At 36.0% G+C, this 24,811-nt stretch overlaps 2 protein-coding genes across 5 annotated transcripts in view; both read right to left on the bottom strand.

Annotated features, from left to right (window-relative positions):
* Positions 1-13,420, bottom strand: part of LOC139136011 (uncharacterized) — a 28,642-nt gene extending 15,222 nt beyond the window's left edge. Inside the window, exons 1-6 of the mRNA XM_070703831.1 lie at positions 13,261-13,420; positions 10,758-10,900; positions 9,796-9,888; positions 4,591-4,696; positions 2,697-3,435; positions 1,887-2,067 (exon numbers count right to left, since the gene is read on the bottom strand). Coding sequence (XP_070559932.1) covers positions 1,887-2,067; positions 2,697-3,435; positions 4,591-4,696; positions 9,796-9,888; positions 10,758-10,900; positions 13,261-13,420 — 1,422 coding nt within the window. The remainder of the gene's footprint in view (positions 1-1,886; positions 2,068-2,696; positions 3,436-4,590; positions 4,697-9,795; positions 9,889-10,757; positions 10,901-13,260) is intronic.
* A 4,042-nt stretch (positions 13,421-17,462) lies between these two features.
* Positions 17,463-24,811, bottom strand: part of LOC139134529 (protein MCM10 homolog) — a 90,951-nt gene continuing 83,602 nt past the window's right edge. For all 4 annotated transcript variants that reach the window (XM_070701391.1, XM_070701394.1, XM_070701392.1 and 1 more), the window contains 5 exons: positions 24,070-24,197; positions 23,044-23,157; positions 22,287-22,435; positions 19,967-20,009; positions 17,463-18,204 (listed from right to left, as the gene is read on the bottom strand). In XM_070701391.1, coding sequence (XP_070557492.1) covers positions 18,136-18,204; positions 19,967-20,009; positions 22,287-22,435; positions 23,044-23,157; positions 24,070-24,197 — 503 coding nt within the window. In that variant the 3' untranslated portion in view covers positions 17,463-18,135. The remainder of the gene's footprint in view (positions 18,205-19,966; positions 20,010-22,286; positions 22,436-23,043; positions 23,158-24,069; positions 24,198-24,811) is intronic.

The raw sequence follows: 24,811 nt of genomic DNA, 5'->3' as shown, positions 1-24,811 counted from the left end.
TCGCTGGTATTGCATCATTAGTCACTTTGATGTGAAAACAGTTGTCAAATATTACGTAACCCAAGCGTCATAATTATCGGAATCTCCAAAGTCCCTTTACGTTGTAAGATTACTACACTTCATAGAGACAAAGTCATTCTACGGGCAAAGCAATGTAAGCTTATGCTATTTTTACAAATTTTAATACAATAATCTGAACAAACTATGAAAGTTAGCAGCGGAAGCTTTTGTTAAGACTAGATCATTGTACATGTAACCCATTGGACAGGAAATAACCATAACGTTATCATTGTGACCCATTGGACAGGAAATAACCATAACGTTATCATTGTAACCCATTGGACAGGAAATAACCATAACGTTATCATTGTGACCCATTGGACAGGAAATAACCATAACGTTATCATTGTAACCCATTGGACAGGAAATAACCATAACGTTATCATTGTAACCCATTGGATAGGAAATAACCATAACGTTATCATTGTGACCCATTGGATAGGAAATAACCATAACGTTATCATTGTAACCCATTGGACAGGAAATAACCATAACGTTATCGTGTGCAATAATACTTGTTTTATTGTAGTTAAAATGGGGCGGGTTCGAGGCTGTGTGTGGGATCATTGTGGAACGAGGCTGCCTTTGGTACACCGTTGTTATCCATTGGATAGGGAATAACCATAACGTTATCACTGTGGCCCATTGGATAGGAAATAACCATAACGTTATCATTTGTGTCAGACACTGCTATGCTGTTTCTTCTTTGAAAATAAATATATGAAGGTCTGTTACATTTAATCAAACAATTGAAGGTAATAACCTTCTGGACTTTTCTGTTTTACCTTTCATCAAATATCTTATCATTTTAGAGTTATTGCGTTCTCTACAACTGTCTTTATCTTTGTCTACTTAATGTTTATGTTTTCAGATTGAAGTCCATGTATCAGCAAGTATCATGACCTTCTTAAATTGCATTCACATGTTGTCTATGATGCGGTGCATGTGAAGTCGTATTGCAATGATAATAATCAATGTTATTGCCAACAACAACGCCTACTTTGAAGTCGTCGATATTATTATTATTTTTGTTGTTGTCGTTATCATCATCATCATCATCATCATCACCACCATGTTATCATAATCATTATTATAATCATTATTATAACATATTATTACCATCAGCATCATCATCAATAAATCTTAGAGCACATGTCGATTGGCCGCCAATGACATTAATTTGTTGATAAACTAAAATCGCAGTAGAACACATTCTTTAGGTAACATGGCTAATATAAACATGTTAGTTTTTCTGGTTATTGTTTTATCACTGTTGCACGGTTTAATATTGGATGATCGCAAGAGCAGAGTTCAAAACACAACCAACTTTGATCAGACTTTGTAGACAGATTTGGATCATGCCAAGATATGTGTAGTCAAGGAAACTACCATCAGCTACAATTTTAGGATCAGAGTTGTCAATGTAATGAATCTCCTTGTGAGATTTTCGATAGTAATAGCTAAAATTTTATTTTCTACCACTGAGGCATTTTGTTAATGTTAAGAAATTTGTCTTTTGTTTCCGTTTTTCTAGTATTGCTCTTCTCGGCATTGGAATTAATATCCACTGTGGCGCTTTTTTCGTGCATTCGTTGCAGATTAACAGATAAAGTCAACAATTTACCAAAAATTTGTAAATTACTTACGATAGTACCAATGATATGTTAGGTTATACGAACGAACACGTGACTATGTACTCCCATCATGCATATTCATGACCTTCGATACAAATGTTTTTTTTGCATAGTTTTGCGGGATGTAAATAAAATTGTGTATTTGTGGTGCAAACTGATCATGATTGTGTAGGTGTTATGCAGGGTACTTACAAGGATGTTAAAAGATGTTCTGGAAATGTCCTGCACGGTAATATTTGAGAACGGACCGGTCCATCGTACTATTTTTTGGAATGGAAATGCCGATGTAGTGATTAGAGAGAAGGAGACATTCAAAGCATCTGTATTGGAGGTGTCCACATGGTCAACAATCAATCGGAGACGTACATACTCTCTAAAAGGGATAGAAATGTCAGCCATAGTAATTTACAAATATATTACCTGTGGACCATTCAATAGCTATCTAATATTTCCACGAAGTAATTATACTACTCATGCTACAAGTTTAGCTACAGATGCCCTAAATTACGGACAGAGCTGCGTAAACGGTACAAGTTACCAGGTGCGCGTTCGGTACGTTACCAATGCTCGTTCGGCAGATCATCATTGCTGGTAAAGGTTGAAACCTCGCATTAAAGGTATACTGTCACCTGTTCCAATTTTGCCACAGTTACCATGGAAAGAGAAAATCTAACCAATCACAGATTTTAAGCGGGTGGCCGCTTTTTAAAAACAGCGCCCTTACATGGGCATTTTGATTACCAGGGAACCCCCTTTGACCATATATGGGCATATTTAGATTACAGGTGACTGTTATACCTTTAACTATAACTAACTGTAAAATCATGGTGAACTGTTTGCATCTGATGCTAGAAGCGTTACAGATTTTAGTATTCACTTATGTAATTCGCTTATTGATGGTATACACTGACGGAAACAGCGAAACAGTATCCATTGAGAGTGTTCGTATACTTCGGAGTGTGCACTATATATCTAATCGAGCAAAATGCCCATTTTACTCACCCAGTCTTTATTTTCAATATATCTGCCCGTGCTATCCTCAACTTTGCCCAGCGAGGATCAGTTCTATTTCGAGTGTTGTTCATAATAACACCCACAGAGCTCGTCCATTTTCCACTTCCGTAATCAACAATCACTGATAGTTTGTGTTTGGAATTTGGCACGTCTTTGACCGTCCCATTAAAATTTGGATTTAAAATAAGTCTCGTTTTCAGATTACAAACCAATCGATTGTTATCGCTGTAGACACTACCGTTCATGATTCTAACCTCTGAAAAGAATATTTCAGCAGCGTTGTTCAGTCTCAATCCCTTGTTGTCCTGTGTGTCATTAGACTTCAGATACAAGTGTTTTGCATTTTTGGAACATTTTTCGAATTCGGGACCAGACGCGGTATAGTTTTTCACGCAGATAACATTGTCTCCAGACAAAGCATTAACCCATTTCACGTTTAAAAGAGTTGGGCCATCGCCATGAAAATCGTCGGCAATAAAGCGAATGAAAGGAAACGCTACACCTCTAGGGTAACTCATATATAACCTGAATCTAACTATATCACCAAGAATAGCCGACATGGTTTCATTTACTTCATAATTCTCGCCGAAGAACTCTAAAATTGGCGGAGCGGTTTCCATAGAAATATTCAGAGAGTCTTTGAACAGCAATGGTGTCGCTGAATCGCAATCATACGTATACTCGGCATTAAATTGGCCATTGAAGGTTCTACCAATCATAGCGTCTTCTGAAATAAAAGACACATCGGATTCAGATACAGCAGATAGGTTGGAAAACGTTATATGGGCTAAAAAAGAACAAAAGAGCAAAAGCAACTATGGTGGTTACCCTGAAAGATCTCTGAGAATAATTCCTTGCCCTAAGCATACAAGACGGGAAAAGTTATTTTGAAAAGTAAAAGGGATTGGAAGTTTGAAGGTAGACATTAACTCTCCGTAAATCTCTCCACTAGAATGTTAACAGCTCGAACACGTTTGATCCACAAATAGTGAGAGGCGGGAAATCATTTACTTCCAGAAAAAATTCTTCTTCATTCGGAAAAATGGCAACATCGGCACTAAATCTGTTCACAGTTGCGTATTTCAGTTCACGTAATGACGACCCCGTCTACATGTGTACGTATACAGGATGCGAATTGTCAAATTTGAGCCAAAACTCCAAAAGACCAAAGCCCGACGTCATATTGTCCTCCAACCAGCTTTGGGAATCGACGTTTTGCCAACACTGAAAACTTCTGATCATTCCACCATCTTGGATGTTTAGATCAAATGTCAACGTAGATGTTTTCTATCCAAAGGAAAACTAAGGAGGATTTCATGCTTGGGTACGCTTAGGTGTGAGTATCAGTAAGCTATATACCCTCAGATGTCTTTCATTTCACTCTGAGTTTCCCTTTCATTGAAGAGACTGCCTTGGGAATACCGAAATAAACGCTACGTAACTTCGGCGAGATCATATCCCCCCTCTATATAATATATATATATATATATATATATATATATATATATATATATATATATATATATATATATATATAATATATTATATATATATATATATATATATATATATATATATATATATATATATATATATATATATATATATATATATATATATATATATATATATATAAAGAATCATTTCTTTAAACCTGCAACACAATATAAACAGTCCCATTCCCGCCAAATACTCACTCCTGATGATTGCTTAGCGCATGAAACAGCCTGTGTGTATATATATATATATATATATATATATATATATATATATATATATATATATATATATATATATATATATATATATATATATATATATTATATATTATATTATATATATTATATATACAACACACACACCTAACTTAAATGTGTTTTACCTGAAATTCTTAGTATGGCAAATCCAGTCATGTTTGACTCGCATGGTTCTGATATCCTTGAAATCCTTATGTACAATTTGTTACTTTGAATATCACTCTGCCATTCCTGCAAATAAAATTACTGATCGGTGGTAATTGCGTAGAGAAAAGGGACAAGGGACCGCTTTGCACCAATGAAGAATCATTTCTTTAAACCAAGTGTCCCTCTGCCAAGTTTTATGTCGTAATATTATTAGATATGTACATGCAATAACGTGAATCAAAAGTGAAACTTTACAGTGGTAATAAATTTAATCACGTATGCATTTATGATAGAAATGTACGCCATCTAAATTGGTCAAGTTCTAAAAAAATGGTTAAATGTCCGGATAATGATTTGAAACAAGTAGAGCAGGAAACAAAATGGTCAGCACCAAGGGGCATTATTATAAAAGGATGTAATCTGCATATGTCCCACATTTTGTGTTTTATCTTAGCCTCGTTTAAAAAACTATGTTCTGGTATGTGCAATTAATAAAACGGCAGTGGAAGGAAGGATTGAGTCAAATCTTGAAGTCCCCGGATGTCAAGCATGGAGACTAGTAAACGTGCCGCCTATTTCCTTCATATATTATAGTCAACAGCTTCCTGCTCTAGACATCATAAACTGCCAGCTATACAAGTTGAATGCATACATTACGATTACCTATTAGCTTTACTTTTTTATTAAGAGTAACACGACTGCTATAATAATAAAATTCAATTAGGCGAATGGACATTTTACAGGAAAGAAAATACTTTGAGGAGAATGAATATCCGTACTGTTAGATGGAATCATTGCAGCGGAGAAAACGTGCACACTTAGATTTAATGGATCGCTTCATTTCATGTGTAAACATAACAGAGCAGAATTTTGCATAATTCATCGGGAAATTACAACGTGAAAAGGAAAACTGCTTTTAGGCGAGACGAATCAAAATGAACAAGTACCATACATAAATGAAGACGAACTTATTATTCTGAGTAAGCGTAGCATAACACTTACAAATGGAGTCTGGTCAATTGATCTATGCTACCTCTACCTCTACTGTGCCACCTTGCAGCACCTTAATAAGATTAATATGTCGCTGAATAAAAGATACAAACGTACATTTAATTCAAATATCGCAAAGAACAATTTTAATCAACATTTTGAATATTATATTCCTGGAATATATCTTGTCAAGAGCTAAGTATCGTATAAACGAGCAACGTGTTGGCTTACAATAAAACAAGCTGCAGTATATGTGCACGTTTTTAGTCTTTCTTTTTATTTTGTTTTGTTTAAAAGAAAACGAGCTGGAGCAAATCACGTCTCCTATACAGGCTCGACAAAGTTACAAAATCAAAGCAATAATGATGGGAAATGAGATATAAATTGATTTATACAATTACGGCTTAAGACGAGTCACACCGACACCGCGTCTCAAATTCCATATTCTGAATACATATCAAATTAAGAATCTGAACAATACAAATATTTCCAAGTGGTCACACATCTGTTAAAGGCAGAATTAATATTTGAAAACGTTAAGTTTAGTGATAACGAGTTTAGAACCTATAATGTTTCATGTAGTTCGCCATAGCACATTACAATTGACAAAGTTTAGGACAATCAGGCAGATATAATCGGTGGCATTTTCAGGCAAACAATGTCCTCCTGTGGAAATTAAAGAAAAATATGGAAAAATATGTAATTTCTCATTTTTGTTATGGATTTTGGGGTTAGGGCAATGGCGTTCGAAGCAATTCTTACGTAAATCGCTGCCAATTTGTGAACGAATTCGAACGTTGAAAAATACACATGGTGTGCGATACATTTTGTGACCATCAGCCTTTCTTCAGAAGCCTGAAGAGAAATGCTATAGTATGAATCAGAAATTTGTGCTTACGGTTGTTGAATATCGATATTGTACATGAGGTACTAGTTGATATTGTATGACGTATTATGCTGTATATATTGAAATTTGTTATTACATGTTATATGTGATTTTCAATATTGGTCTTGACCGGACCTAGTTTATTTCATGATCCGTCGTACACCGAGTAAACTGAGTGCCAAAAATAAGCACGCCGTTTTCTGCCGATGTGATACCTTCTGAATTAAAACAGTTAAAACTCTTGTGTTTAGGCACTGCTTACGCGGCGAAGGGTTGTTCTGAATTCTGGCACAAGGGCATCACTCATGATAATTACATCAAGAAAATTCGTAGGTCTACAGAGAGTCAAAGCCACTTCTAAGGTTTTTTTAAAAAGGCTTGCCAGAACATATTTTCAATCTCTAATATAAGTAGTATTCGGGCGCTGTTGCAACAGAAATGCGACAAAGTTCCGTCTCCAAGGTATGCTTGTGATAAAGGCTTGACCATAATTCAAGACATCGAAGTGTCGAGAATTGCAATCTTTGATCAACCTTATTATTTTTTCGATGAAGAATGCATTTTGCCAAAAAATAGATGCCACTCAAAATGTTAGGCTTTATTTACAAATGACAATCATCATATGTTTTATGTCCATTTCAGACGAAAATCCGTTAAAAATGAATGAATGGCCTATTGATGTATTTCAAATCTCTGTTAGGCGGTTTTTCGATTTTCATTTCCGTTTTCCGTTTTCCATGTAGAACATGTAATGTTATCATTTTTAACTAAATCCCGAAGTTTTCAAGTTGAAAATAGTTTTTGGTGGAACAGAAACTCATAAAGGACGACTTGCTACTTCAAAAAATTCTTATTGACGCGCTCGTGATATTTCTGTTTGAATCTTAAAATTGTTCTCTGTTAACAGCGCCCGAATTCTTGCTGAAAGGAATGATGCCCGAATTCTTACTGTGAGGAATGGTGGCCGAACTGTTACTGTAAGGAAATCCTTTTAGAAAGAAAAAAAAAACATCTATTAGACAAGGACAACTCTTGCCAGTTAGGCCTACATCTGTTCATGCCGTCTTTCATCAGAATACTTATTTTACGCAAATGTACAGAAGGAGAAAAAACGTTCAAAAATCTGAATAGACTGGAGAGGTGACGTGACAAATACATTTGGAAGGAACCTTTCTATACTGTACATTTAATTATATTTTAGTTATTGCGGATGCAGTTGTAAAGACTTACATATATGAAAAATGTTGTATTTATTTTAAATGGAAATGGGCGTAAACAGAGCGTACGTGCGGAAAGCCTCTATTCTATATCTTGAATTAATCATTCTGTCTGACACAAGCGTTAGCGGTCGAGTAAAGACGTGTTATGGATGAATAATGAGACATGACGATTCGTGAGCTGTGCCATACTGACTGATTCAGTTTCCTTTGTCCGCATTTTAATGGATACCAACACACTCCAACCTTGTTTATCGATATTATCATCAATCATTTCTGTAACAAGATATCAACAAAACGCTACAAGAGAGAACGTTTTGTTCTCAAAAATCTATGACGACTGACAGAAAATGGTATTTCGAACAAGACGATGTTTACATTTTGTATTCATAGAAACGCACTTAAATTTGACCCCTAGAACCTTACGCCAGCATGTTTAATGTAATATTTTAGTAGAATGTAATTTACAAAAAAGTTGTAAGACATGTTCCTTGTGAATGTACAAACTGTCATCAAAGTTTACGAAATAATATACACTACCAACGTTTATCCTTTAAAATTGGAGATTCGAAATACAATTGATCAGAAAAATATTTTCCAGTTTACTAAGGCACAAGTAATAGACCATGCAATGACTAGCAGATTTCAAGTATTAACGCGAATTATGAGAATCACAGTGTTGCTATCATATTATATAACAAAACCTGTGACCGTTTAAGAGTTGTAACAAAATGTGAATAACTTGAGTTCTTGATTACCTATGACAGTTCTGCCATCGACATTCTAAGACAAACCATACTTCCAGGAGTAAAACTTTATATCGATAATGCTATGAAAAGGCTGCTCCCGCAAACACTATCGGAGGGGAAGGAGGTACTAAAGACGAGACATTTTCAAGACATCAAGAGGTACCCTGACAAACTACCCGAAATCTCAAGTATCGTACTTCGATATCTTTTACTTATTACGAACATTTGCGCCGTGAGCTCATCAGGCGCATTTTCACATTACTGGCAAGCTACAGTTGCAAAGCTCACAGAGGCTGAGAAATTACTAATCTGCTCCTCCCTTTTTAAAAACAACAACGATTCAGAGAGTCTGTCGAGTCTCTACATGACTGACACAGTGTGGGCAGAAGGGCTGTGATCAGTATACGAGTCATTGCATTTGGCAAAGGAAGTTTATTTTGACACATCATTTGCCGATGAAATGACCGAAAATCTGGCTGTATTTTGACAATTTGTATCATATAAGTGAGTTACATAAATATTAAATCATTTCATTTTCTGTACACTGTAAGTTGCCCGAATTGTTCAAACTAATGCAAAATCCTACACGTTTTGAAACTAGACGCAAATGTCTTAATGAGAAGTTTTACCATGCCCAATATTCATTATAGTTTCCTCTGCCAACATCAAAATGTTATCCTTTTCAAAACTTTGCTTCTTTTTATCTGAATAATATGATTAATGGAATATTAAGTAACGGAAAAAGTCGAATTTTCTGATAATCAACTTTGACCCTACGATGACATGTGATGTCATGTTATGGCTTGAAAATTTTGAACAATGGTAAAGGGATATATCTCACAGGGCAGTAGTAAAGTCGTGAAAATATAGGATCATCACTTAGGAGTAACTCAAACCCGAAAGTGAGTACAGCCTCAATGAAGACTGTCGGTCATTTTTTTTACATTTTCGAGTTACAATATGGAGATTAACTTGAGATACATTGTTGTAAATGGATTAAAATAGTACGAACAATCACTGATAATTGAGAACTACACTGTTTACACCTTTATGACAATCACCGTATAACTTTTAATTATTGCAAGAATTATCAATAAACTCTCTTGTGCCGACATGTATTTTTTCTTACCTTCACTTTAGACTTGAAGGTTTGCCACACGAGGAAAAAGAGTAAATTTCAAACTATAGAAACCGAGTTGAAAGTTGATCCAATAAGTGACTGACGTGTACCAAAGGTGTGTCTATATGAATACTTTACCGAGTTTGCATTTATATGAACTATTGCTGGCAACTGACTGGTGGAACACAAATGAATCTGACATTTGACACATCAATACATACCTCAGTATAATTGTACTTGTCATAGATATTGGCACACGATTTTATCTCCCACTCGTAAAAATCCTCGCTGTAAACCAATGATCCACTTGGGACCTATTGAATGGCAAATGATTAGTCACTGTATATGCAAAACTATATAAATTCAACAATTTCTGGCGTTGAGTTGTCAGGTCGACAAGATTGGCAGTGAAAGTAGTTTGTTTCGAATCGAATACAATAACTTAACACAGTTCTATTGATCGCTTTGAGAAATGTTCTCTTACTCAGATTCGTTGTCTGTTATTGTGAACACGATTGGAAGTAATGTAGGATAATTGGATGGTGAAGTAATGTCGGTTTAATCTGCAAATGTAAGCTAACCATCTTTTCTTTTTAAATTATATACTTGTTTTTATGATTAATTTGTAATATTTCAACATTCAGCTATAGGGCACCTAACACTTTTGAGAAATTGGAAAAATATGAAAATCAAATTATCCCAAATTAGTTCCAATCGTGTTTATGGTGAATATCAGTTCCATGCGTCTTTTAACCATCCATGAGTTGTGATTCAGTTTAATACCGAGTAAAAAATAAACCGTGAAATCACAACCACTAATAAAATCTAGAATAAAAGACCCCCACATAACTCGTGGAAAGCAGTAATAACTGCACATACCCTATTGCCCACGATCAGAGTAGTCCCATTGAACTTTTAAAGGGCAACGCAGGTAAAAATGACATCCTAATATCGACTTTATAAACGACAAAAATTCATGTCATATATTGAGTATGAAAATAAAATTCTGAGTTTAGTGAACTCGGGTTACAATAATGTGGGACATTTGATAGTTTCTATTTCAAAAACGGCATGTCTAACATCATGAATATAACAGCTGTAAAACATTGCCAATAGTGTGGCCGTGTACAATGCACTTTTGTGCAATTGACAGACAATTAAAATAGAAATCTTTTACACTTACATCGATATATCGACCTCCAAGGGAAATGTTCAAGCCACACTGAGGATGTGGATTACTAAAGGCGATACCAAAGTCAAATTTCATTAAGTCGCCAGCTTGATATTGAGTCGATGAATTGGCTACTTGGAAGTATATTTCGCCACCTACGTGCGTATTTGCAAGAGATAAAAAACTTTCAGGACCGACATGATGTGATTCCGAGAAATTAAGATTTGTGAAGTCGATATGTTAATTTCATAACTTAAAATAATCAACTAATTGTTTGACTATGTATCTACAGTGGTTGCGGACAGAAAGATATACCAAAATACATGGAAACTTTACATTCCATTCAATGAAGGTGTGCATGCGATTATTGGTCCTGTACAATGTACTTTCTGAAAAATATATAGTTATTCTCTGAAACACCTAGTCCTGAAATGAGATGGTTCTGTTTTTGTCACTGATATAGAGTTGTCATTGAGTCACACATACCACCGTCCCTGGGTGGAGGGACAGTGCACATACACACAAATGCACAGGCACAGACAAACAAAGACGCACAGACTCACAGATTACGTGTGCAATGATTCCATGATTCAAAATGAAGTTTAAAGGGATATAGTCGTCGGAACTGCGCCTGTGCGAGTTTCTTGTTTACAAACTATGTATTTCGTGAACGATATCTAGATGCACCTCATCACCATAGCTGCAACATTTAAATTATACGATGATAGATTATGACAGACATGTTTTAACTGTCATCAATCACCATTGTGCCTTGGATACATTGTTGCCATGGGTCGTATGGGTCCCACACGACCTTTGAGCGCAGTTCCGCAGTACATGGGTATGGCATTGTCCACTCACCCATGCTTAAACCAGGCTGTGCGAATTTACATAATTTTTGTTTATACTGTTTATTCTTGCATAAACAATGAATCACTTATAATAAACTTTCCACTGTCAGATTTTGTTGACAATGTGGGGGCCATACCCGTCCGAAGATGGTCCCTTCCATATCACATTATGCAAGCTCCAAGTTTGGAGCTTTTTTCACATGATTCAAATTACATGAGCAACTTCCTGTACTATTTTATCGTTTTTTGTAAAAAATCCTGCGAGTTATAAATGGTGAAAATAGTTTTTCCTGGGTAAATGACCACAGAGCTACCACATATGTAAAAACCATCCTTGGTGAACTTCCCCTTTAAGTGAACTACTTAAAACAAATGAACGGTGTTTTATTGTGTTTTGCTTATTTTCAGATGATTTAAAGGGAAACCGTCGTCGGAACTGTGCGTGTGCGACTTTCTTGTTTACAAACAATGTATTTCATGCATGATATCTAGATGCATCACATCAACGTAACTACAACATTTAAATTTTACGATATTCATTGTTAACAAACATGTTTGAAATTTCCTCAGTCGCCAACGTACCCTAGATACAGTGTTTACATCCGATCGTAGGGGTCCCTGGCAACCTTTGAGCAGAGTTCCGACGACCCCCTCCTTAAAATCTGATCATGTTAGTTTGATATGCTGCGTGTGGTTGTCCTTTCGTCTTCGAGTAGTAGTTACACAATTCAAACTATGCACATTTAAGTTTTATTGATGAATTCCGTCCAGTAATCTTTCTCGGTGTAAAGAATTGTAACGTCTCGTTAAGACCATGTATTCTTTAACTGCTCAGAATGTAGCCTAAATGTGCAAGAGGAATAAGCTTACACAGCCTGTCGAATTGCTACAACAGCGAAATTCTTTTTGTGTAATAAGCTTAATGATTTGAGGTGCCGCCAGCTGGTAAATTTCGTTAGTTTTACAAAATCATCACAAAACATGTTTCGAAGGCTGATACACTCATTTTACATGTTTTTGACCTTGACTGAAATTTTGGAGGGGAACGTAGAGCTGTTCGTAACTGTTCCCCACTGGTATGCATAAAATGTGCCTTCCCCCTGTATTATGATGTCCACTGCCCTCTAGTATCATGATCTGCCACCCCCGCTCCCTACAACGGCCCAAGGTCCCAACTGCCCTCTCCCCACCCCTGAAATTCCTCATTGCCGACTAAAGCGCAGCACTGTCTTTTGATCAGATGTACGTGTGTGGCAACCAAGATCAACAAAAACTGTGCAAGCAAAAAAAAACAAACACCATTTCAACCTTAGGACATTCCTCCCCCTATGTTAGGCGCTAAATCTTCCCTGGAGTTGAATCAACCACTGCATTCCCCTACCTATTTCCAAGTTCCCACTGCCAGAAATTTTATCCTCGCCAAATGTAAAAAACTGAAATTTCTTGCGCCACTGTAAATATTGACTTTTCCTCCCCGCCCGCTGAAAAACTGTACACGAACACCTTTTTGCACGAACAGCTTCGTTGGCGGCACCGGTAAATTAAAAAACAATTGAAAAGCATTCCTGACTATTGTCTCACTGTCAGGAAACCTTTGTATGGATCCAGCAATTGAATAATAATTCAATCTATATCATGCAACTTAAAAGTCTGTGAGTACTTACCCGACACCAATGCAAGATATGTACAGAAATAAAAATGCTGTAACGATGAGGCGAAAAACTTTCTATGACACATACTGCTTTTATCGCCAAGGCCGAGAGCTGTGCTAGATTTCAAGGAAAGGGCTCCACAAGTGAATACGGTCGTAATGTTCCTTCCCATATGTACGGAATTTTCATGACGACATTCATAAATAATGCTGAAATTAAAAGTGAGATGTCACTTCCGCTTTTATAGTAACCATGGCGACGTATTTGACGCCATCAACGATATCTTGAGATGATATAAATATTATACTTATATACAGTATGCTGTTTTTAACCATAATATTCACATAAATGAAGTACTGTATGTCTAAATTGCTTGGTGTTGCATTACCACGTCTGTGACCTACAGAGGTAGGAATGTTGATGCAAACATTGAAATGACATTTGCGATATCAGAACACTAAAACTGGAGTTACTTTCCTTTACATTTACACAGCTTTATTTGACGCTATGAAAGGTATCATTTTTCACAAGTCTTGTGTAACTGGGTTCATTTTGTTGCCAGCGTGTTTCCCACAACTGCAAACAACCTTACTTGCAATAGCACTGAGCCAATTTCTCATGCATATCAAACCACAGTGTTCAGTAAATTCCATTCTATTGAGATTACCATGTTGTTCAATAAAAACCGCGTCAACTTCACCGTTGATAGCTTTATCACCAATAAATACATTCAAGTTTCCAGTCCTTTCAAAACAGCGAGAGCTTTCAAAAATTATTAAAATTGCTGTGAAATTTATACAAAACTAAATGTGTTTAAGTACATATCATTGTTAAAGTGTAATGATTTGAGCAGTTACTATGAAAACCACTTAATACCTTGATGTTATATTTATTTCGAGTCATTTACACTAGCAGTTACTGCAAACCTTTCTAATAAGCATTACATTTTGCTCATAAATGTGAAAACATTCGCTAATATCGATACAATGGCAGTAAAATGTACATTTTACATCACTTTGGAACAGTGCCCGATTATTGTTGCTGCAGCTCTGGTGTTGACACAAGGACCCAATCTCTATGCTGTGTTTGTCTCTCAGCTGGAGTCATATTTCAAGAATGGTAGACTAGGTTAAATTTCATTTTAGTTACTACTATCTTATAGATGCTACATGCAAGACACCTGTGAGCTTCCATTTTACATGTCCCTGTATTCTGTATTTTCTGTTGACTTGGTATTTCAAGAATGGCTTGATTAGATTCAAATGAAATCTGTTACAAGCAATTTAAGTATGGCTAGAAAATATTAGATTTTGTGTCTTTAACTTGCATAATTCTAAAGTTCACTGGGGCCATTTCTTTTCAAGATATTTTCCACTCTAAAAAAAACTAAGAATCTGGATCTGAGCTTTTAATTTAAAAAGTGTAATGTAGCATTATTTCTCTCCTGAAATCTTTGTTTACAAATTTTTAAAGATATACATAAAACAAATAAAACGTTTGCATGATTGCAGAATGTCACAATGAAGTTTAAATTACAGAGTCAGAGGTGAACAAGATGTTTCTGCTTCAATTCTTGAATGGACACCCATATTACAAGGAAACAATCAAGTAAATATAAAACATAAGTGTGTTGAATTCTCTGTATGTGGTTTTGAACTGTTAGCTCTCAAAATTTTGAATGGATGTAAAAAACAAATAATTTAATTACTCTGGCCTTACAGATATTTACCCCATCATTTCTCAATATGATATGAGTCCAGTTTTCCTTTGCTATCAGCAACATATAGTATTGAGTGTTTTGTAAAGTCTGCAAAAAATGCTGTAAAAATTGCCAAAGTAAATTTTGCTTGTTATGTCAACAAATACACATTTTTTGTAGCATGAGAAAATTCACTCGATATGGACAAATCTGAACCTCAAAGCAGTGGCTAGACTGGTAGGGTAGCTTTTGCAGGTATAGACAGTCTGTAAGACTGGTAGGGTAGCTTTTGTGGGTCTAGACAATCTGTAAGACTGGTAGGGTAGCTTTTGTGGGTCTACACAATCTGTAAGGCTGGTAGGGTAGCTTTTGTTGGTCTAGACAGTCTGTAAGACTGGTAGGGTAGCTTTTGTGGGTGTAGACAGTCTGTAAGACTGGTAGGGTAGCTTTTGTGGGTGTAGACAGTCTGTAAGACTGGTAGGGTAGCTTTTGTGGGTGTAGACGGTCTGTAAGACTGGTAGGGTGGCTTTTGTTGGTCTAGACAGTCTGTAAGACTGGTAGGGTAGCTTTTGTGGGTGTAGACAGTCTGTAAGACTGGTAGGGTGGCTTTTGTTGGTCTAGACAGTCTGTAAGACTGGTAGGGTAGCTTTTGTTGGTCTAGACAATCTGTAAGGCTGGTAGGGTAGCTTTTGTTGGTCTAGACAGTCTGTAAGACTGGTAGGGTAGCTTTTGTGGGTGTAGACAGTCTGTAAGACTGGTAGGGTGGCTTTTGTTGGTCTAGACAATCTGTAAGGCTGGTAGGGTAGCTTTTGTGGGTGTAGACAGTCTGTGAGACTGGTAGGGTAGCTTTTGTGGGTGTAGACAGTCTGTGAGACTGGTAGGGTAGCTTTTGTGGGTGTAGACAGTCTGTGAGACTGGTAGGGTAGCTTTTGTGGGTGTAGACAGTCTGTAAGACTGGTAGGGTGGCTTTTTATTTTGTTGTTTTATAGTCTGTTGTTCTTCTCCTAAAACTATGCGATAATCCTTGGTATCCAGCTTGTCATACAGCTGATGTTATCGTTTGACAAATGAACATTAAATTCCAGACCAAAATTCATTTGCTGACAATAACATTGCCTAGTGTATAAAATATGCTGCATTTGCAAGAATAATATTTTTTATAACAACATATTTTATTGAGAAGAAAAACAAAATTTTGTTTCTGGCTTCATAAGAATGAGATCAGCCACTCTTACTAGTGAAAGTAATCATGGTCAAGAATCAAGAATTACCATAAACACATTATCATGTTTTATGAATTATGAAATATGTGATTGACACATCGAGTTGAACATATAAACTAATGATGGATTCAAGTTAGAAGTATGCAACTTCAACAGCCTCTGGTAGAAGTTACATTGACTGCTAAACAACCTATTGGATTACATCACCATGACAACAGTGGTAACAATACACCATGAGTGAAACCATTTTGAGGGTTCGTTTCAATTATGACAGTGTTAAAATCTGCCAAATTTAGGCTCCTATGACAACAGCATTTACCGACTTCTGGAGATAATCTGTTTGAAATTCTCCTGCAATTTTGAACCATGAATGACAAGTCAATTTACTTCACTGAAACTTCAGTCAAGGAGTAAATCCACTGAAAGCACTTGTAGTGGAATTTGTTTTTTGTGTTCCTATCTGGACACTTCTTTAATGGATACAATAAGGCCTAACTGAGCCTGATGTCATCAGCATAGTTTGTGTTGTTATAGTTAATGCATTTGTAAGTCTTTTCAATGATAGATATCTGTGAAACAAAGTCGATATGAAAGGAATTTGATTTCTACTCTTGATAATTATCAGTGACCTCCATGTTGCAGGCTTTACTATTTTTGATGGATGTACATCAAAGTGGTGTCTGGAGAACAACGCACTCTAAACAAAATTGGGAATCTTTCTGTTTAGAAATTTTGTGGGTGTTTTCAAATATGACTGACCATTCCGCTGTAGGTGGCATCTTGATGGAATATTGAAAAAGATGTGACAATATCCTAACAGACTACTACTCTATTACTCAAAAAAGGGGTGTTCACTTTAAAGGATCATTCCATTTCAAAAAGAGAGGTGTCCTGTCTGTGTAGTAACAGTTCCATTCAAATATCTGTTAAGACACATATTCAGCTGTAAGCACTGTCAAATCAAAATTATATGTTGATAAGCTCACACAGTACTATGATGGTATTTTTGTAAGTTTCAGAACCAGTTGCTTCAATGCTTGTCACAAATATTTAAAAATGTTGATTTGAACCACTTTCCTCTTGCTATGCCTCTCACAAAATATCACCAGGTTCATCCATAAGACCTGTCAGTTCACCTGATAAACTGTTCAGTGATTGAAGTGATGGACTGAAGTCGACTAGAAAACTCAAGGACGTAATTCAAGACATGATAGTGGAGTTATAATGATTTTAATATCTTCTCAAGTACCATTGTACTTTATAGCTGCTAAAAATGAAGGCATCTTGGCTAGTTAAAGTTAAACATTTGAAATTTTTATTCATTGTTGAAATCAAAAATACAGATCACCAGTGAATGAAAAATGTCATCATCATAACAAAATTTACAAAGTTACAAAATGATATGACATGAAAGATCTGTTCATGACTTGCAAAAGTACCTGACAAGCTCAGGAGTAAATAACATGGAAATATTTGTGCAAAATGATGAACAATTATTGGATGTTGAAGTGACCCTGACAATATCACAACCTGGAGATGAAATGTTACAAATCCTAAGACATTTAAGCTGCAAGTTTCTTGTAGACAGTATCTCATTTTGTATGCATTTCTTTATTATGAAAGATAGATGCAAATTGTGCCAGTAAAAAGGCGGCTAAAAAGACAAGTATTCACCCAAACTAGAAAACTTTAAAGACCACCAAAACATACACAGGGTTTAATGAAGTTTATTTCAGAGGATGTACAATTACTTCCCAGAAATTAGAATTAAAGTTTATTACCTGATAAGCTGCTGTCTGCTTTATTGAGACAATAAACTCTGTTGACATCGAAATAAGTATATCAGGATTGAAGACAAATTTTACAACATTTGTGCAAAAAAGGGACATGTTAATCAGATCAGATAGAATTAAATGATCAAACTGCCGTAATGTATCTCTTAGAAAATCTGTATATTTTAAGGAGTTAAACCCACTTCTGTTCTTCACCACGAAGTAAAAGTGTCTCACCGCCAAGTCGGGGACCTTTCCTTTCCTACAGAATGCGATTCAGAAAAGCAAGTTTAACTTATCGCAGTGATGGTAACATTGTACAATTGCATGTAATGCATTTCAGACAATTGCTACAAAAATCACACACGTCCTTTCCATAAGTTGCTCACTGATACTCTTGTGTCACTGCAGTATGATGAGAATTTTTTTGTTGACTGCAGTCACCGCTATTGGAATCCCATGATGCCTGTGATTGCATAATCACGTTACGGCCGAGCTTCAGTTGTTTTTATGTGATCAAGATTTGCAAGCAGCAAAGTTATAAAGTTATTAAAATAACTGTAAAAATGTAAAGTAAATTAAAATGCATTGATATATTTTCCTTTGGGATGTGACACCATCATCACCAGAGATGAAGAGGGGTATCTTTAAAATGTTGTAATCAAAAACCCATCAATGGTGAACTATCACTTTGTTGGCTAGTAATTTTACTTGGCTACCAGTCCCTGGTTAGTATTTTTACTTGGCTACCAGTCCGTGGCTAGTAATTTTACTTGGCTACCAGTCCCTGGCTAGTAATTTTACTTGGCTACCAGTCCCTGGTTAGTACTTTTACTTGGCTACCAGTCCCTGGCTAGTACTTTTACTTGGCTACCAGTCCCTGGCTAGTAATTTTACTTGGCTACCAGTCCCTGGCTAGTAATTTTACTTGGCTACCAGTCCATGGCTAGTAATCTTACTTGGCTACCAGTCCCTGGCTAGTGATTTTACTTGGCTACCAGTCCCTGGCTAGTGATTTTACTTGGCTACCAGTCCCTGGCTAGTGATTTTACTTGGCTACCAGTCCCTGGCTAGTAATTTTACTTGGCTACCAATCCCTGGCTAGTGATTTTACTTGGCTACCAGTCCCTGGCTAGTGATTTTACTTGGCTATCAGTCCCTGGGCTAATGAATTCACTTGTCTACACGTCCCTGGCTAGTGATTTCACTTGGCTATCAGTCCCTGACTAGTGATTTTACTTGGCTACCAGTCCCTGGGATAACAATTTTACTTGACCATCAGCCCCTAGTTTAGTAAATATGGAAATGAATTGCTCACATATGCATGTCTTTAATCAGTATCCTATCAGAAATGGAAGGCATCCCAAAATTATGGTACGTTTTCCATTCGTTTTAAAATTGCAAGCAAAATTTCAAACCAAATAATGCTATTTCTGATCAATTTTGTAAAAAATTGCCAACTATGTTTCACTGACATATACATTCCATGAAAGCAATTTAGGAAACAACTATTGACATGGAAAGTTGGAAAATATTACCAATATGTCACAATTTTCTTCCCGCCAACATTGTTGAGACAAATTAGACTAGAGGCCCATTGTAACAATCAAATTTGCCACTTCTATCATAGTATAATGGAAGACTGTTATTTGATAGTATAATAGAAATTAATATTCCATATAATCAACTCCAATTATGCAACAGTTCCACATTAAAGATGAAAACTGCTGCACTATGACCTGCAGATTTCACACTAGGCAATAGTAACAGATCAGCCATTAATGCTAAATCACTAAAACACAGTAATACACTGTGACCTTCAGATTTCTTTCTAGGCAATAGTACCAGATTAAGGCTGAAGTAATGCACATTGAAATTATACTACTTAAATCTTAAAAATTGTGAAGGTTTACTTCAATGACTCAAAGTAAAATAAAACACAGTTATTAAAACCATGCTGTTTTAACCTTTTCCAGTGAGCGTTTTATTTGGACATATAAATTGTACATAACTATTGTACTCACCGTCAACATGCTAGTTCTATCAAATTTTGAACCACCACAGTTTCTGAAATGAAAAAATGGAAAAAGATAATCTGATAAAAATGCCCTTTGAATCAGGGTATACTAAGGGGCGACGTCAAAAGATCGATGTTTGAAAAAAAACTTAATTGATTAAGTTTGGGGGTGGGGGGTTTTTGGCCAAATTAATTTCTGTGCAGTCAAAAACGATTTAATGTCTTTATGGCAAATTTTACGATTTCAAGGCTGATTTTTGTACGCTAAAACCGATCCAGTCACCTGTATTTTTGTTACTTTATAATGGTTTTCAATTTTTATTTAATTCAATGGTAAATTGGTACGTCGTTTGAAAGAATTAGTACAGGGTATGAGTCCGCAATGTTTTTCAATTTTAGGTCAGTTAAGTTAGAAGGGGGGGTCTGAGGCCAAACTTAAGCAATTAAGTTAGATTTATTATATTGAACTTTTGATGTTGCCCCTAAAGCAAAAAATCACTAAGAGCTGCAAGACAGGCTGCCTGAGATCATGATGCTGGGGTACAGTTGTTTGCTAATTGCTACATTAAGTTTGGTACTTGTTTGCAAATTTACTCTTCAAGTCTGGCAGTATCTAAAACCTGGATTGGACTCATGGACTGGATTTATGAACTGGATTCATGAACTGGACTCAACAAGTTTAATGATTATTCACTGCTGCTGTTATTGTTTTGGATAGATATAATGGAAATGATGAGTGTACAGAAAACAGTTTTCAGACTCAGTATCTTGCATGTAATATTGATGTATTGATTTGTGACACTTGGTACAGATGATGTACAGTTGTTGAGCTCAAAGCCCTAAAATGGTGTACAAAGTCGATAAGGCAAAAAAAATTGATATGTTTCTGGTCTGTATCATTTGAAAGTGTGCGCGTCAACTCTTTTTTTTTCCTGTTTTTCATTTGCCCCTATGGAAAAAAGGGAAAAATGTATCAAATTCCACCAAAAATAAAAAAATTGGAAAAAAATCGCGTTGCCGCATCATTTTTGCCACATGTCAATGACCAGAAACAAACCTATTGGTTTTTTTTTTGCCTAAACAGTAATATTATATAGGGCTCAGCCCTTGGTGTCACGCCAGGCGTTGAGATTAAAAATGTTATTTGTATCGCTTCACGATTAGTAATCATAAAGGATAAAATAGAATTAATTGTTACTTTCTATATACGTTTGTACAAGTATGACCGGTTTACCCTCTGATGACAGTTCACGTACACAATGTCAGACCCTGTAGGTATAGATTTTCTGTTATGTGTAAAAAAGTTTGACATAAATTTGCAATTTTTACCATGATTACTGTCTATTATGTTTAACAAGGGACGTATTGTGCCATCATTAACTTTGCAATAGTAACTGTACTGCCCAACTTCCGATATTGTAAGCTGAAAGCGTTACTTCTAAAAACGGGTAAATTTTGCACATAGTTATTGACACAGAGGGCGCCTTTCTAAGATTCGATCCCAGCATTCTTTGTGAATGTTTCGTTCATATGCACGACAGTTTTCTCTCTTCTTTTAATTTTTAGACGTGATAAGAAATTTTGTATCAGCGACAGGGTGGATAATAATAATTACTCGCTAATAAAAAAGATATATTTTATTAATGGCATGTTATAAAAGAATAGAGAGCACGTTTCGAATTTGTTTATTTACGAGCACTCAATAAAACATGGCAGCGCCCACGAAAGAAGGGTACACTTCCAGTTACTCGCATAGTATATTATGAATACGCGCATGCGTAGTCAGTAAGCCGCTGGCGCGACTATTATATAAATTAAATGCTAATTTGCATATTTCATGAACTTTCCAGATTAGTGTGCTATGTCCAGAAAGACTGCATCATATTTGATGAAAGCGTGGTACAGATGTTGATCTCTCACTACCGTAATAGTGTGCAAAGATGTTCATCAGTTTCGTGTTTTTTAATTGCTAATTTGCATATTGAATGAATATTTGAATTGGGTGAATGTTGATCATACAAAGATTTGGCACTCAAGAAAGTCATTTAACAGTATCAATAGCTAATTATAGAGAGTGTCTTCATCTTCTGAAATGAACATGAGAACATTTTTAGTTCATATCATAGAACACATTGACATGTGTGTGTAATTCATATGGCACACTGTTCTTTTGTCAAGTCTGAATGATATCTGTCCAGACAGGTTGAAGAAACAGCTCGGGGCAGATGCAAGCAATGCATGCATAGATGCACACACAGACCCATGTGTTCTCATGAACTATGTCTGGGCACACAGGGAAATTATTGATGATGTCAGGGAAGACTTACCTACAACTTGTATTCGGGATTTTGTTAAACGTGAACATTTTGGTCTTGCAGTCTTTGCAGAGAAAGAATCTTTGCTTTGCTTCATGCCATTTCAAAGAATGATTTTCCTGCTTACATCTTGCAGCTGGACTAAAGTATGTGTACTTGCACTGTAATCAAACACACATATTTTATGTAGATATAGTGTGGAGTCTCATCAAAGAAACCAGCATTGGAGTCAAATATAAAGTCTTCCATACTGATTGCCACACGGTCTTGTTGGCAACTTTTGTGTGAAGCAGAGTGAGAACTAAGATTGCTTGAGGTAGAATACACCTCAGGGACAGATATTCAGACTCTCAAACTTTTACAATTCTTTTCTGGCCTACCGCTTGTGGGGATTCATTTTAAAGCTCTTGGTGTAAGAAATCTTGTCACTGTTTTACTTTTTCGAAAATCGAAAATTTATTTTTCTCCATAGAATTAACATAAGGTTGACGGCAATTTTGAATTTCAGATATCAGTAAATCTTGGGTAATTTATTTCACCTGTACCAAAATTTGCATGCTGAAAGATCCTTGAGGAAAGTTTGAGCAAAAGTTTAAGTATTTCATTTTTGAGGCGCATACTACCTTAAAATCAGACTGTAGGTACACACAGATATGATGTACACCAATGCAGGGAGACTGACAAAGTAGATGCATGAAGAGACAGTGAATTGGAATGATATGCAAAGACTGCAGGGTATTCAAAGTCTAATTGAAAATCTATAACCTACCTGATGACAGGAGACCACTTTACAGACTTTCTCAAGAATGGATGACATCTTTGTCTCAAGTTTTTCTTTCTTTTCGAGCTCATTGAAGTACTTCTCCTGCAGATCATCTTCCACCTGAACAAAAAGAAAAAAAAAACGGCTGAAGCAACAGGAGGGACGAAACCATTCTAAATTTCATGATCTAATATCATGCACATTTTGGGAATAGAACTTCAACAGTGATGCGATAAGAACTGCTACTACAGTAAGCCAGGGTAATTCTAACTTAGAAACTATTAGAAATGGAAGTTATCTGATCTAAACAAAGTTTGCACGATGTTAAGATAAGTAATGTCCAAGATCTTTTTACAGACTTGGCAGATTGAATGTGACAGTCCTGGAAAGAAACGAGTTAATGATTCATTCCAGTGGAAAATAACATTAGCCAAAAAACTGCAGAGTCAATCATTCAAATAAATAGATGGTATTATAACACTCCACATGCTCATTATGTGTCGTGATCCGTCATGTAATAAGACCAGAGAAAAGTGACGTGAGAGGAATGTTTTTTGAAAGACTTTCCCTAGGAAAATAGTTTTTGAAAAAGTGTCCGGTCATGTCACATGAACTTGAAGAGCTCATTGACAACAAACATTCCAATGCAACCAAGGACGTTATATGGTATGCTAAGGACATTTTAGCTTCTTTTTGTGAAGAACATCATTAATGTTCCCGCTGTGAAGAATGGCCAAGCAAACTATGTATCATTTCAGTGCCTGTACATCAAAGCATATTAAAAACAATAGCATACAAGAGCATGAGCATGTGGTGTGTTATAAAACAACATACAACCCGGTCTTTATTCCGGTTACAACATCCATATATTACCCTTCCTGGCCTTGCATTATGAGAGATACATAGCTATACCCCTCGGCATATGGTCTTGGGGAATAGCAATTTGTTTCTGGTAATGCATGACCCTAAAGGTAATAAATAGGCACTTTAACTCTCATGACCAAGTAATAAGTGTTTACTATGTTACATTACCTCATGTAATAGAGCTGAGTACTTTGACTGTGCTTGTACAACCCTTAGAAAATCTTCAGAATTGGTATCCATTTCTGCTAAATCTGAACCTAGAAATTTCCTCTTTTTCCTTGGTTGCTCAGACTTGCCTACATTATTGAAAAAATCATTTGGATGACGGTTTTCTCTATATTGATCAGAAGAGATGCCTAGATGCGTTACTCTCATACAAGTCACTGTCAGTAGAATCATTAGCACTGTATAGCAGTTGTCAATCATGAATGACAGCATTATCAAAGTATATCATAGACAGTAATCCTGAATGACAGCATTATCAAAGTATATCATAGACAGTTATCGTGAATGACAGCATTATCAAAGTATATCATAGACAGTAATCCTGAATGACAGCATTATCAAAGTATATCATAGACAGTAATCCTGAATTACAGCATTATCAAAGTATATCATAGACAGTAATCCTGAATGACAGCATTATCAAAGTATATCATAGTCAGTAATCCTGAAGTGGAATGCTACATGTGTACTTTAAATATTAGTATGTCGAAATCTCAAACCTCATTGTAGATTGGTGACATGTTGCGCAATTGTGAGAGGGGACTTTGATTAGATGGAGGAGAGGGTATGGGAGGATGGATTTGTGCAATCGAGCATCCTGGAGAAAAGACTGAGGCAACCTGATTTCAGAGTTCAAAGATTTGACTATTTCAAAGCTCTACATTTGAAGGAATTATAATTTTAA

The sequence above is a fragment of the Ptychodera flava genome, chromosome 6 (genome assembly GCF_041260155.1).
Source record: "Ptychodera flava strain L36383 chromosome 6, AS_Pfla_20210202, whole genome shotgun sequence".
Classification (NCBI taxonomy): Eukaryota; Metazoa; Hemichordata; class Enteropneusta; family Ptychoderidae; genus Ptychodera; species Ptychodera flava.
This window is presented reverse-complemented; position numbering and strand designations above follow the sequence as displayed.